The sequence below is a fragment of the Monodelphis domestica genome, chromosome 7 (genome assembly GCF_027887165.1).
Source record: "Monodelphis domestica isolate mMonDom1 chromosome 7, mMonDom1.pri, whole genome shotgun sequence".
Lineage (NCBI taxonomy): Eukaryota > Metazoa > Chordata > Mammalia > Didelphimorphia > Didelphidae > Monodelphis > Monodelphis domestica.
The window spans coordinates 280,636,052-280,650,320 of record NC_077233.1 but is presented as its reverse complement, the minus strand read 5'-3'; the positions used below and the strand labels follow the sequence as shown (position 1 = coordinate 280,650,320).

The following is a 14,269-nucleotide window of genomic DNA, read 5'->3' as shown; positions in this document are numbered from 1 at the left end:
GTGGTCCCGGACATGGAGAGCGACTGGAAGCTCAATGACCGGCGGAAAGCCGCATACCGGTGGATCCTGGGAGTTGTAGTCAGCAATACTGGGAGCAACAGGCCACTGAGTGGGTCAGTAGAAGAGGAAGGCACCTACGCCACGCGACAAAGCATCCTGGGAATGGTAGTTCTCATGCGAGGAGCCACGGGAAGTTGAGCGTTGTGGGTTAGTTTTGCCGGGCGGGAAAAAGCTCCTGCCGGACCCAGCCACTGAGGCTTCTGGGCGGCTGCGGCTGTGCCGTCAGCATGAGTGGTTGGTACTTGTCCGGGCGAATTTAATTCGTCTTTCTCGGAGCTTAGGAGTCGACGTGGTGGTGTCTAGGGAGTGGGCGTGAGGGGGCAAGACAGTGTCTCCTGAGACCAGCTTTGGGGCCAGGGTAGGGGCAAGGACCATGAGCTGGGGCCGGGGTTGCGGACCCGCTGCCTCGGCATGATTTTTCCGATTGTCGGCTTATGCCTCCGCGCCGCCCGAGTGCTGCCAGGACTGTGGGGCCGCCCCCTGTCCCAGGACGCCATGGAAGTGGCCTTCCGAGGCAGCCGCCGAGTCCTCTGTGTGGCCGAGAAGAACGACGCAGCCAAAGGCATCGCCGACCTTCTCTCTGGCAGCAGAATGCGAAGGGTGAGTGACGGAGAGTACCTCCACTGGCTCCTGGGAAGCATCGCCTTGAACCTTTACGGCAACCCTGGAAAGAGGGGTGCTGTGCTTAGTCCCATTTCACAGGAGGAGAAGTTGAAGCAAACCGGCCCAAGTGACTGGCCCAGAGTCACCCAGCTTACCGTGTGCTAGGGGTTGAATAGTTAGTTAACTCATTTGATTCTTACCACAACCCTGGGAAGTAGGTGCTGTTATAATCTCCGTTTTACAGTTGTAGAAACTGAGCCAGGTGGAGACTAAGTGACTTGCTTTTAGTCACACAGCTGGTGTCTGAGGCTAGATTTTAACTCAGAGTTTGGCAGGTAGGTATTGCAGTGGGCAGAGTGCTGGGCCTGGAGTCAGGAAGACTCACCTAACTTCAAATTTGGCCTCATCTTCTTAATAGCTTTGTGACTCTGGGCAAGTCACTTAACCCTGTTTGGCTCAGTTTCCTCATCTGTAAATGAGCTGGAGAAGGAAGTGGCAAAACCACTCCAGTATCTTTGCCAAGAAATCTCAGATGTGTTCGTGAAGAGTCAGATATGACTGAACAATAACAACTTCTTAAGTCCAGGGTTTGAATTTAGGTTTTCCTGACTCCAAGCCCAGAGCTCTGGCCACTGTACCACCCAGCTGCTGGGAGGCAAATTGGCTCAGAGCTGGCCAGCGCCAAGTTGCTTAAACTGTGCCCCAAGCCAGATTTCTCCAAACTATTTTGACAGCTCACTCTATCACTTTGCTTCCTCCAAACTAACTGTGTGACTCTGGGCAAGTCACAACCTCTCCGTGCTTTAGGCAACTCTCTCAGGCTGTATAAATTGCAGAGGAGATGCAGGACTGCATTGGTTGAGGGAATTTACTCCCCTTGGAGTACCAATGATTGGATTGGGGGATGAGGAGAGGAATGAGTGAAAGTAAAGAGATGGCTTCCAGGCTGCAAACTTGGAAATGTTTGGAAAGAATGGTGGAATAGAGAAGATAGGAGGAGGGAAGAGTTTAGTGGGAAAGAGGATTAAGTTTTGTTTTGAACTTTGAGGTGTTTATAAGACTTTAGCCAAAGGGGCCCAGTAGGCAGATGGAGAGGCAGGAATAGACCTCTGAAAAGAGGGAATGATTGGAGAAGTGAGTCATCTGCAAAGAGAAGGTAGTTAGCTCTGAGAGAAATCGTGTAGGGATAGAGAAGTAGAAGGTTCCCAGGATAAAGTCCTGGGGTTTCAAGGAGGTGGACTGTGGATGCTGATCCTTTAAAGTAGACTGGAGAAAGTTTGGTTGGACAGGCAAAAGAGAATTGTAGAGAGCAGTGTTGGGAAAACCCTAAGAAAAAAAGAGGTTCCAGAAGAACAGGTTAGTGAAGAGGTCAGGAAGAATGAGAGCTGAGAACAAGTTACTGAGTTTAGCAATAAAGAGATCATTGGCGATCCTGAAGAGAAGTTGGGGTCAGACTCATAGAAAGCCTAATAATAGGCCACTTATTGACTTATAAAATGATTATTACCTCTGTTGTATTATGAGGCAGCCAGATGGCCCACTGGATAGAGTGCTGGGCCTGGAGAATTGGCATGCTATATATGGTTCTGGGGTCACAAAGAGTTGGACCGGACTGAAAAACAACAACTACTGTATTGTATTTTTATTTATTTTTCCTCACTGTTTCTCAATTACATTTTAATCTGGTTCAGACTACTTGCTTCCAGCCTTAGAGTTTGACAGCTCAGAACAGTTTCTGTTGAGTTGAAAGTCTAATTGCAAAGATTTGCAAAGTGCTGGGGAATGAGAGAGTCAATGTAGCCAGTAAAGGCAACTTCTTTGAGGACGTAGGTTCTTAACCTTTTTAGTATCATGGACCCTGTTGACAGTGTGATGAAGTCCAAGGACTCCTAAAAGAACATTTAAACATTTTTAAAATTTAATTTTTTAAAAATCAATTACATGGGGGGCAGCTGGGTGGCTCGGTGGATTGAGAGCCAGACCTAGAGACGGGAAGTCCTAGGTTCAAATATGACCTCACACACTTCCCAGCTGTGTGACCCTGGACAAGTCACTTCACCCTCACTTCCTAGCCCAATCTTCTGCCTTGGAACCAATGCACAGTATTGATTCTAAGATGGAAGATAAGGGTTAAAAAAAAATCAATTACATGTAATAACAAATTTCCCCATATGTTTTGCAAAAGTACATGATCCAAATTGTCTCCCTTCCTTCCTTCTCCTCTCCCAGAGCTGGCAAGCAAATAGAACTGGGTTAAACACATATTAGCACATAAAACACATTTTCATATTGTCCAATTATATTGAAATAAAGTTATAAAAATATTTTTTAAAATTCACAGATGACACTCCCCCTCCCCAAGAAGAATTTGGCTGTGAAAAGAGAGCAATAGGATTGTGATTTGAGGAGGATGACAGCATCAAAATGAGTTTTTTAAGAATGAGGAAGGATTTTTTTAAAGCACCAGTGGAATGAGGAGATAAAGAGAAATTTAAAATTAAGGAGAGAAGGCATATTCAAAAGAGCAATTACCTGGTTTAAGAAAGGAGGGAGTAGGACTACAGGTATAAGTAGAAATTGTTGTTGACTGCAGGAGGAAAGTCCATCTCTTTTTACTCCAAACTAAAAGGAATAGAGTACAGAGGATTTGAAGAGTGAGATTGGGAAGATCAGCAGCTCACTTTAGTTTTTTGTTTTTTCTTCTGTGAAATATAAATCAAGGTCTTCTGCTCAGAAGAAGGGAGGACTATTGATTAGAGATTTGAATTAGGGGCTGTGACTATTTTGATTGAGATGAAAAGTTCAGTAATACAGTAGTGAGGGCTCACTTGAGTTTGAATAACAGATTAGTAGTGGATATGTGACTTTCTAGCATCATTGATAAGCCAGCAAGCAAAAGCAGAGAAGATGGGAATAATTCCGGTTTGGGATTTTAAGAGGGATAAACAGTTATGGGACAAGGAATTCAGGGGTCAAGGGCAAGGTAAAAAGTTGTTTTACAACTGAATTGGTTAAATAAGGGATAGAGATTCTGAAAGGAGGAAAGTGAAGCTTGAGCAAAGATTGTGGTGAGAATGGAGGGAAAAGGATCATGGAGCTGGAAGATTGATAACTTCCGGACTCTAAATAGAGTGATGTGTCTAGATGGAGTAAATCTTAGAGAGGTCACTGAGTGATATGTTGGAGAAGAGCTTCGGAGTGGCTGTGAGAGAGTCAGTGCCTACTTGAACCTGCCCCTTGTGTCTGGGATTAGGAGAGAAGGTACAGACCATCTGTAAGTGTCTTCACGAGGGAACTAGGATTTGTGACTGCTAAATATTATTCTTGCACTTTGTTGCAGGGACTTAATAAATGTCTGCTTAATTAAGCTGAACATGACTTCAGTAGGCTTTTGTGGTGATGAAACTTGTTCTTATATCCACAGAACCTAATTAGTAATGTATTTTTGTAGCAGGTTCCACAATTCATTTTTTTTGATCAATTAATTGATTGACCAATGTTCCCTGCCTGGAAACTTCCAAGAATGTCTACGGATTTATGAAATTTTACCCAATTTTTGGTTACTTCTGGCAAAAAAAAAAATTCTTTGTGATATGCTAGTTTTGTAAGTTTGGAAACGGTATATAATTGTGTATCTGATTTATTTTCTATTTTTTATCCATAGTTAAGAAAGAAGCATCAGATTTTAAGTTTTAGGACTTATATTTAAATCTTGGTTTCATCTGCTTTCTACTTCTGTGAATATAAGCAAGTCACTCCCTTCTCTAGACTTTAATCTCCTCATCTGTAAAATGACAGGGTTTAGATGTGTTATCCTCTGACATCTCTTCCATTGTACAATCTAAATCTATGATGTTCTGATCCCATTCTTGTTCAGGACATCCACTTATAGTCATAGAATGCTAGAGCTGAAAGGGATGTTAGCAATTATCTATGCCAACTTCAAAATTTTATTAATGGTCCAGAGAGATAACATCATTTGTGAGTTCCTAGAGTAAAATATTGGCAGAGCTGTATTTTGTCTCCTAATAGAGGGAGGGAGGGAGGGAGGGAGGGACGGAGGGAAGGAAGGAAGGAAGGAAGGAAGGAAGGAAGGAAGGAAGGAAGGAAGGAAGGAAGGAAGGAAGGAAGGAAGGAAGGAAGGAAGGAAGGAAGGAGGGAGGGAGGGAGGGAGGGAGGGAGGGAGGGAGGGAGGGAGGGAGGGAGGAAGGAAGGAAGGAAGGAAGGAAGGAAGGAAGGAAGGAAGGAAGGAAGGAAGGAAGGAAGGAAAGAAGGAGGAAGGAAGGAAGGAAGGAAGGAAGGAAGGAAGGAAGGAAGGAAGGAAGGAAGGAAGGAAGGAAGGAAGGAAGGAAGGAAGGAAAGAAGGAAAGAAGGAAGGAAATTTTGGAGAAGAGTTGAGGGATGATAATGGACCTTAAATTTGTATGGGAGAGGAGTAGGATAGGTGAGAGAAAGAAAGAAAACAACTAAGTGCCTTGTTTTGAAAATCTGACAATTCTTAAAATTTTGGTCTGCTTTTCATTGCAAGTGGTTCACGTTTAGGCTTTTTATGTTGAAAAGCCATTGGGTCCTTAATTTTGCTTTGTTGTTTTTTGTTTTGTTTTGTTTTCACTTTTCTTTCTTTTTTTAAATAGAGAGAAGGATTATCCAAATTCAATAAGATCTATGAGTTTGACTATCAACTCTTTGGCCAGGTAGGTGCCAAAAATACTGTATCACAAACAAAGATTTTTAATTAAAATAATTAGATCATAAATTATATATATATTGTGTATATATATATAGTTTATTTTAAGAAATATGGATGCCACCCATAACAAAACATTGATTCTGTGCATTTTTTTCAGATTTTGTTATTTACATATTTGTGGTTGATATATCCTGATCTAGCTTCCTTAATTCTGTATCACTTTGTTTCTCTTTCCATACATTTTTGTGATCTTCATGTCACTTCCCGTAATGCAGTCATGTTATGTTCATATTAGCACAGTTTGTTCCTTTGTCAATCATTGAAGCCATGTTGTTTTCTAAGCTTCTTATTTATTTAGTAAGTTAGTTAGTTTTTGGGGGGGCCCTTACCTTCCATCTTGGAATCAGTACTGTGTATAGGTTCCCAGGCAGAAGAGTGGTAAGGGCTAGGCAATGGGGGTCAAGTGACTTGCCCAGGGTCACACAGCTGGGAAGTGTCTGAGGCCAGATTTGAACCAGGACCCCCATCTCTAGGTCTGACTCTCAATCCACTGAGCCACCCAGCTGCCCCCCTCTAAGCTTCTTATAATAAAGTTGCAATGAACATTGTTTGTATCTTATTTTTTTTGATTTCTCAATGATGTGTGGAAGGAAGAGAATTCAGAACTAAAAATAAAATAAAATGGAATTGAAAATTAAAAAAAAAAAGAAATATACCATAATCATGTTTTTTTCTTCTCCCTTCCCTGTCTCCGCCATAGAATGTAACCATGGTGATGACTTCTGTTTCTGGACATTTGCTTGCTCATGATTTCCAGATGCCATTTCGAAAATGGTCAGTATCTTCCCTGGGGGAAAGAGGGAGGGGGATGTTCTCATTTTGCGCAGTTGTGAAACACGACCAAAATTCTAAAGGGACTACGTGGGTACAAACCTTTATCAGATATTTTCGGACGCTGTGGGTTGTCTTTATCGTTTTGAGTTCTGAACACTCAGTAAGTTCCAGAGATCGTCTGTAACTACTACAGCGGAAGTTACGTTTGCTACAGATCTTACGTAAGAAGGTAGAAGAATTTTGTTCCTTTACTTTCCAGACTAGAGATCTGCTTCCTCACCATGTATTCCTGGCTACTAATAGACGGGTGCACCCAGGGCTGCCATTCCCTAGTAGTCTGTGGTTCCCTTTCCTCACTATTTCCCATTCTCCCCCAATAGAGTCCCATCACGCAGCCTGACCTGCTCACAGTGTAGTGTGCTATCCTGGGAGGGCAAAAACAGTATCTGTATTTCCTCCCTTGATCAAAGAGTCCAAAATGGCTGTTGATGCTCGTCTCAAATGGTATTCTCTCTGCATAGGATGTGTTCATTCTAAAGTCAGAGAATAACAAAAATGCTTCACCAACTGTTTTAGTCTGAAGTCATTAGGGATGGTAATTATAATAGTAGATAATTCCCAATTCATTTCATCCTCTTAAGCTGAACTGAGGTTCTTGTATTTTTGTAAAACTTCTGGTTTCAGGGGGTAGCTGGGTAGCTAAGTGGATTGAGAGCCAGGCCTAGAGACGGAGGTCCTGGTTCAAATCTGGCCTCAGTCACTTCCCAGCTGTGTGACCCTGGGCAAGTCACTTGACCCCCATTGCCTCACCCTTACCACTCTTCTGCCTCAGAACCAATACATAGTATTGATTCCAAGAGGGAAGGTGAGGGTTTAAAAAACAAACCAAAAAAACCTTCTGGTTCCTATTTGGATAAGTAAAAAATTATTTTTTAAAAAAGTGTAAAGCCTTTAAAACCAAGCAAGACATAGAAAGAATCACAAAATGTAAAATAAATAATTTTGACTACATCAAACTAAAAAGCTTTTGTACAACCAAAACCAATGTAACTAAAATCAGAAGGGAAACAACAAATTGGGAAAAAATCTTCATAGAAACCTCTGACAAAGGTTTAATTACTCATATTTATAATGAGCTAAATCAATTGTACAAAAAATCAAGCCATTCTCCAATTGATAAATGGGCAAGGGAAATGGATAGGCAGTTCTCAGATAAAGAAATCAAAACTATTAACAAGCACATGAAGAAGTGTTCCACATCTCTTATAATCAGAGAGATGCAAATCAAAACAACTCTGAGGTATCACCTCACACCTAGCAGATTGGCTAACATAACAGCAGAGGAAAGTAATGAATGCTGGAGGGGATGTGGCAAAGTTGGGACATTAATTCATTGCTGGTGGAGTTGTGAACTGATCCAACCATTCTGGAGGGCAATTTGGAACTATGCCCAAAGGGCGACAAAAGAATATCTACCCTTTGACCCAGCCATAGCACTGCTGGGTCTGTATCCCAAAGAGATAATGGACACAAAGACTTGTACAAAAATATTCATAGCTGCGCTCTTTGTGGTGGCCCAAAACTGGAAAACGAGGGGATGCCCATCAATTGGGGAATGGCTGAACAAACTGTGGTATATGTTGGTGATGGAATACTATTGTGCTCAAAGGAATAATAAAGTGGAGAAGTTCCATGGAGACTGGAACAACCTCCAGGAAGTGATGCAGAGCGAGAGGAGCAGAACCAGGAGAACATTGTACACAGAGACTAATACACTGTGGTATAATCGAACGTAATGGACTTCTCCATTAGGGGCGGTGTAATGTCCCTGAACAACTTTCAGGGATCCAGGAGAAAAAAAAAAACACCATTCATAAGCAAAGGATAAACTATGGGAGTGGAAACACCGAGAAAAAGCAACTGCCTGAATACAGAGGTTGAGGGGACATGACAGAGGATAGACTTTAAATGAACACTCTAATGCAAATACTATCAACAAAGCAATGGGTTCAAATCAAGAAAACATCTAATGCCCAGTGGACTTACGCGTCGGCTATGGGAGGTGGGGGGGAGGAAAAGAAAATGATCTATGTCTTTAACGAATAATGCTTGGAAATGATCAAATAAAATATATTTAAAAAAAAATTAAAAAAAAAATAAAAATAAAAAAAAATAAAAAAGTGTAAAGCCTTTAAAACCAAGCAAGACATAGAAAGAATCACAAAATGTAAAATAAATAATTTTGACTACATCAAACTAAAAAGCTTTTGTACAACCAAAACCAATGTAACTAAAATCAGAAGGGAAACAACAAATTGGGAAAAAATCTTCATAGAAACCTCTGACAAAGGTTTAATTACTCATATTTATAAAGAGTTAAATCAATTGTACAAAAAATCAAGCCATTCTCCAATTGATAAATGGGCAAGGGACATGGATAGGCAGTTCTCAGATAAAGAAATCAAAACTATTAACAAGCACATGAAGAAGTGCTCTACATCTCTTATAATCAGAGAGATGCAAATCAAAACAACTCTGAGGTATCACCTCACACCTAGCAGATTGGCTAACATAATAGCTATGGAAAGTAATGAATGCTGGAGGGGATGTGGCAAAGTCGGACATTAATTCATTGCTGGTGGAGTTGTGAACTGATCCAACCATTCTGGAGGGCAATTTGGAACTATGTCCAAAGGGCGATAAAAGAATGTCTACCCTTTGACCCAGCCATAGCACTGCTGGGTCTGTACCCCAAAGAGATAATGGACACAAAGACTTGTACAAGAATATTCATAGCTGCACTCTTTGTGGTGGCCAAAAACTGGAAAACGAGGAGATGCCCTTCCATTGGGGAATGGATGAACAAATTGTGGTACATGTTGGTGATGGAATACTATTGTGCTAAAAGGAATAATAAAGTGGAGGAATTCCATGGAGACTGGAACAACCTCCAGGAAGTGATGCAGAGCAAGAGGAGCAGAACCAGGAGAACATTGTACACAGAGACTAATACACTGTGGTATAATCGAACGTAATGGACTTCTCCATTAGTGGCGGTGTAATGTCCCTGAACAATTTGCAGGGATCCAGGAGAAAAAAACACTATTCATAAGCAAAGGATAAACTATGGGAGTGGAAACACCGAGGGAAAGCAACTGCCTGAATACAGCGGTAGAGGGGACATGACAGAGGAGAGACTCTAAATGAACACTCTAATGCAAATACTATCAACAAAGCAATGGGTTCAAATCAAGAAAACATGTAATGCCCAGTGGATTTACGTGTCGGCTATGGGGGGTGGGGGGAGGAAAAGAAAATGATCTATGTCTTTAATGAATAATGCTTGGAAATGATCAAATAAAATATAAAAAAAAAAGTGTAAAGCCTGAGTCTTTTAGATATATATTTTTTAAATCCAGAGAACTATTTTATCAAAATGAAGCAATTTTTTATTTGGACTTAAAATTAAAGTTGGCTTTTCTGTAGAGGAGCCATTAGCAAAAATTCTGAAATTGAGCTGGGTTCTGCCCTGCTGCTGGCTTCCCTGTGCCTGTACCTTCAGTGAGTGTTTCCAGTCATTTAGATAATCCCTGCTCTCACCTTTCTGCCTCAGTTACTTTAGACTTTCCAGCCCCTACATGACTGTGAGTTTGATAAGTAGCTCATGTCAATTCGTCTTCACTGTAGTGTTAATGTGAACTAGCTAATGGTGCCATTTCCATGGGTCAGAAAAGTTAAGGACCTGATGAAAATCCACTCAATTAAAATTCAGGATACAAGTTTATTCCATGCCTTTGTGGAAAGCCTAATCTCAGGGAGAAAAAATATCAATTGGCACACAGAAAAAGACATCTCTGGGGCAAATGAATACAAGCCAGTTCATAGAGGTACTTACAGAATGAGCCTTTTGTTAGGTAATTTCTTATTGCTTTCCCAGATGATGGGACCAATTCAAAGTTCCAACAGCAGGGAATTACTCTGCCATGTTTTCCCTACCAAATGTTGAATTTGCCAATTACCAGAGTTGTTCAAATTTTCATTTCTTATTATTTGAGATGAGTGAAAATTTTTCCAAATTGTTATTCCTATTGATAAGTTGTTCATTTTTTCCCCCTTTGATTACTTTTGAACTATTGGGGAACACATTTTAATCTCAAAATTGTCAGTTTCCTTTTTAGTTTAGATTTCAGGTTTAATCAGAAACATTGAGTTCAAGCATTCTTAGTTAATCTTTTTTTTATAGATACATTGCCTTTTATTCATACAATCATTTTATTTTCATATAATTGAAATGATCAATTTTATCATTAGTAATTATCAATGTCATTGCTGGCTAAGAACTTTTTCTCTCTCCACTATTTGGAAAGGCCAAACCTCATTTCCTCTGGACTTTTTGTGATATAACTTTTTTAATATTTAGAGGGGTGATCCATTTGGAATTTATTATGGCAAATTATTAAGTTTTGGTCCTAATCAAATTTTATGTCAAACTGCCATACAGTATAACTTCTCAGCTGTTTTTATTTAATGACTTTCTTTTCCCAGGAATTTGAGTTCTTGAATTAATTGAAGACTATCTAGCTTCATGTGTTTTATTCTAAATCATACTGATCTGTTTTCCTATTCTTGTTTGTTCTCCAGGCAGAGCTGCAACCCTCTTGTACTCTTTGAAGCTCAAATTGAAAAATACTGCCCAGAGAACTTTGTGGATATCAAGGTAGGAAGAGTCTTTGAGAAAGTTATATCATCTTAAACATTTTCTGAGCAGTGGCAGTTTTGAACTCCAAGGTCCAAGAACCCTGCATTCTGTTATTCTAATAGATCAATTATAATAACTTAATAAAATAAATTTTATTAAGTACATTTTAGTAAATACATTTTACATTAAAAAATTTTATTAATGCCTTTTGTTGTCTTTCCATAACAATAATTTCTAGATATATACTCAGACGCCCATCCCCAAATTGAACCCTCCCTCATAACCAAGTGTGTATTGCTCTTCATTTAAGACACTCCATTTATGAAATTTTGAGCATTTTCATTTCTGGTTCCCTTGCCTGGAATGCCCTCTCTCCTTGCCTCCACCTTCTGGCTTTCCAGGGTTCCTTCAAGTCTCAACTTAAAATCCCACTTTGTGCAAGAAGCCTTTTCCCCAGCCCTTCTTAATGCTAGTGCCTTTCTTCAGGGGTTAGCTCTAATTCATGAATTACATTGTGTTTTGTCTAGAGTATCTCATTATGAGACTGTGAGTCCTTAGGGGCACTGACTGATCTTTTGCCTTTCTTTGTAGCCCTAGAATTTAGGGTCTGGTGTAGTATGATTTGACTTGGTATGCTTAGTTATATTCTTGTGTTCGTAGTCCATTTCTGTATGGTTAATCAGATAATGTCAAGTATGGTCATTTCATTTACAGGCTTCATTATTTGGTTTGTGGGTTGTTCTATCAACACTTTTTTTTCCAAATTCATATTTCAGAGAACTTTGGAGAAAGAGGTCCAACAATGCCAGTCTCTGGTTATCTGGACTGATTGTGATCGAGAGGGAGAGAACATTGGGTTTGAAATCATCCATGTATGCAAAGCTGGTAAACAATGCCTCTGCATAACAGTTAACAATTTAACGCATAACTCAAACTCTCCCAGGCAGCCACTGATTGCCTGACCTTTGCTGAATGCCTCTGGCTCATATTGCACTCCTAATCTTGCATTGTTTTCTATTTCTTCTATATGTTATTCTTGTTTTCTGGAAGGAAGTTTTATTATCTCTTATTATAGTAGATTGTAAACTCCATTAGAGCAAAGACCCTCTGTGTAAGTCTTATATCTTAATAAAAAAATTCCTAAAGGCTATTTTATTGGCAAATTACTACTATCTTTTCTGTAAAGAGCTACAAGGATAAGGGAGGTTGTATTTCAGTACAGGAACATCTGGGTTAATAGCTGACTCCAAAGACAGAGTATTTCTCCTTTTAGACCCCTCTTTGTTTCTAACATAACCAGTTTAATTTTTTTTTTTTAATAAACCCTTACCTTCTTTCTTGGAGTCAACACTGTGTATTGGCTTCAAGGCAGAAGAGTGGTAAGGGCTAGGCCATGGGGGTCAAGTGACTTGCCCAGGGTCACACAGCTGGGAAGTGTCTAAGGCCAGATTTGAACCTAGGATCTCCCATCTCTAGGGCTGGCTCTTAATCCACTGAGCTACCCAGCTGCCCTCCAGTTTAATTTTTTTTAAAGCTTACTTTGATACACTTTGTGTTATTACAACAGACACTATCCTGTTAAGCCTTGCACACAAAGTATGTTCCCTTAAATCAATTGAACGAACTGAGTATGATTAGCTGATATTACTCATTACTTTCCACCTTTGTAATTTACTGATCGTTTATAGAAACTTTAATTGTATGTTACAGACATTATCTATTACATTTGAACATTTTTTCCTATTAATGCAAAGTTTGGTTGTCTTTCTGTGTTGTCTCTGTTGACTTTGTTGTAGTAACACATCCAGTTTTAGAGGAAACAACAAGCTCATTTTTTTTCTCCATAAAATCCATAAGACCCCGAGTTAACCTGAAGGACAATAATTCTTGATGTATTGTTTCATAAAAGTTTACTAAGTGGAATGATTTGACTACTAAAACATAAAATTGATGCAGTTGGTCCAGTTGGATGCACTTGAAACTCTTAAATTAGTTTTACCTTTCATTCCGCCTTCTAAGCAAATCTTACTTGTGATGAAAGGGGTTGAATCAGGCTGTGGGATTTGAACCTGCTCTCTGTTCTCCTTTTTTGGCAGTGAAACCAAATCTTCGAGTGTTTAGAGCCCGTTTCTCTGAAATCACTGAACATGCAGTCAAGACAGCCTGTCAGCACTTGACTGAACCTGATCAGAGAGTGAGTGATGCTGTGGATGTCCGACAAGAATTAGACCTGAGGATAGGTAAGAAGCCAGAGGGGATAAAAAAGCGAATACTCAGAACCCTTTCTTAACAGAGACCCCTTTTATTTTTCTCATTTGAGATCATGGTCACAGGTCGGTAATGTCCCATTCCTGTTTTTTATCAGGATTTGGGTCCTAGTCCAACCTGGGGACGTTGAAACATGCATTGACTAGGCTCAGTAAGAAAACGAAATGTGCTGCAGACCTTAACATCCATTATTCCCTCTCCTTGGCGCTACTTCTTCTTCCAGGCGCTGCCTTCACGAGGTTCCAGACCTTAAGACTCCAGAAAATCTTTCCAGAAGTGTTGGCGGAGCAACTCATTAGTTATGGGAGCTGTCAGTTCCCCACCTTGGGATTTGTAGTAGAAAGGTTCAAAGCCATCCAAGCGTTTGTGCCAGAGACCTTCCACAAGATTAAAGGTAAAGGAGGAAGTTCAGTGCAGGGGTGGGATGTGTGTGACTGAGGTAAGAGAAGAGTTTCAGCAAGTCTCACAGTGTATGGTCGCCATTCAGCTGGTGTTAGAGGCCATTTTTCGACGTCCGTTTAATCCCCAACCCTTGCACTCACTCTCAGTTCAGTTTTGCTTTCTTCCCGTCTAGTGATAACCGTTTTTGTTTTCCTCTTCTCTCCCTTTCCTCGCCAACCGTCTAATGCAGTGACTCACGAGCATGAAGATGGGCTTGTGGACTTCAGCTGGAAAAGACATCGGCTCTTTAACCACACAGCGTGCCTGGTCCTTTATCAGATGTGCATGGAGGTAGGAAATCCTTTCAGAATCTCCTTGATTGAGCCAGAACTAGAGAGGGGAGGTTCAAGTGTGTGACCCTGGACATGCACTTACCACCCTTTGCTTGGTTCTTCCTGCTCTTCTGCCTTAACACCAAGATACAGTATTGATTCTAAGCTCCGTGATTCATGATCTCTTAATCTTACGATTAAGCCGTGATTCATGAACTCGTCCGTAAATGCTTCCTCTGATTGGCAGAACGTTTTATACAGCGTTACTCTTTGATTCTGCTGAGTTTCTTCAGTTCCACACCTCAGGAAGGCCCTGCTGAGAGCTTTGTGAATCCGGGGAACCAAAAGTACACGGCAGCAGCACCAGGCGAGGAAAGGAGAGGGAGGAAAGGCCGGCCTCTG

General features: G+C 40.6%; 1 protein-coding gene across 1 annotated transcript in view; it reads left to right on the top strand.

The window, feature by feature from the left end:
- Positions 1 to 158: 158 nt before the first annotated feature.
- TOP3A (DNA topoisomerase III alpha) overlaps positions 159 to 14,269 on the top strand; it is a 37,573-nt gene continuing 23,462 nt past the window's right edge. Inside the window, 8 exon segments of the mRNA XM_056803926.1 lie at positions 159 to 660; positions 5,298 to 5,357; positions 6,114 to 6,187; positions 10,829 to 10,904; positions 11,663 to 11,771; positions 12,983 to 13,126; positions 13,378 to 13,548; positions 13,786 to 13,886. Of these exon segments, the coding sequence (XP_056659904.1) occupies positions 472 to 660; positions 5,298 to 5,357; positions 6,114 to 6,187; positions 10,829 to 10,904; positions 11,663 to 11,771; positions 12,983 to 13,126; positions 13,378 to 13,548; positions 13,786 to 13,886 (924 nt within the window). The 5' untranslated portion in view covers positions 159 to 471.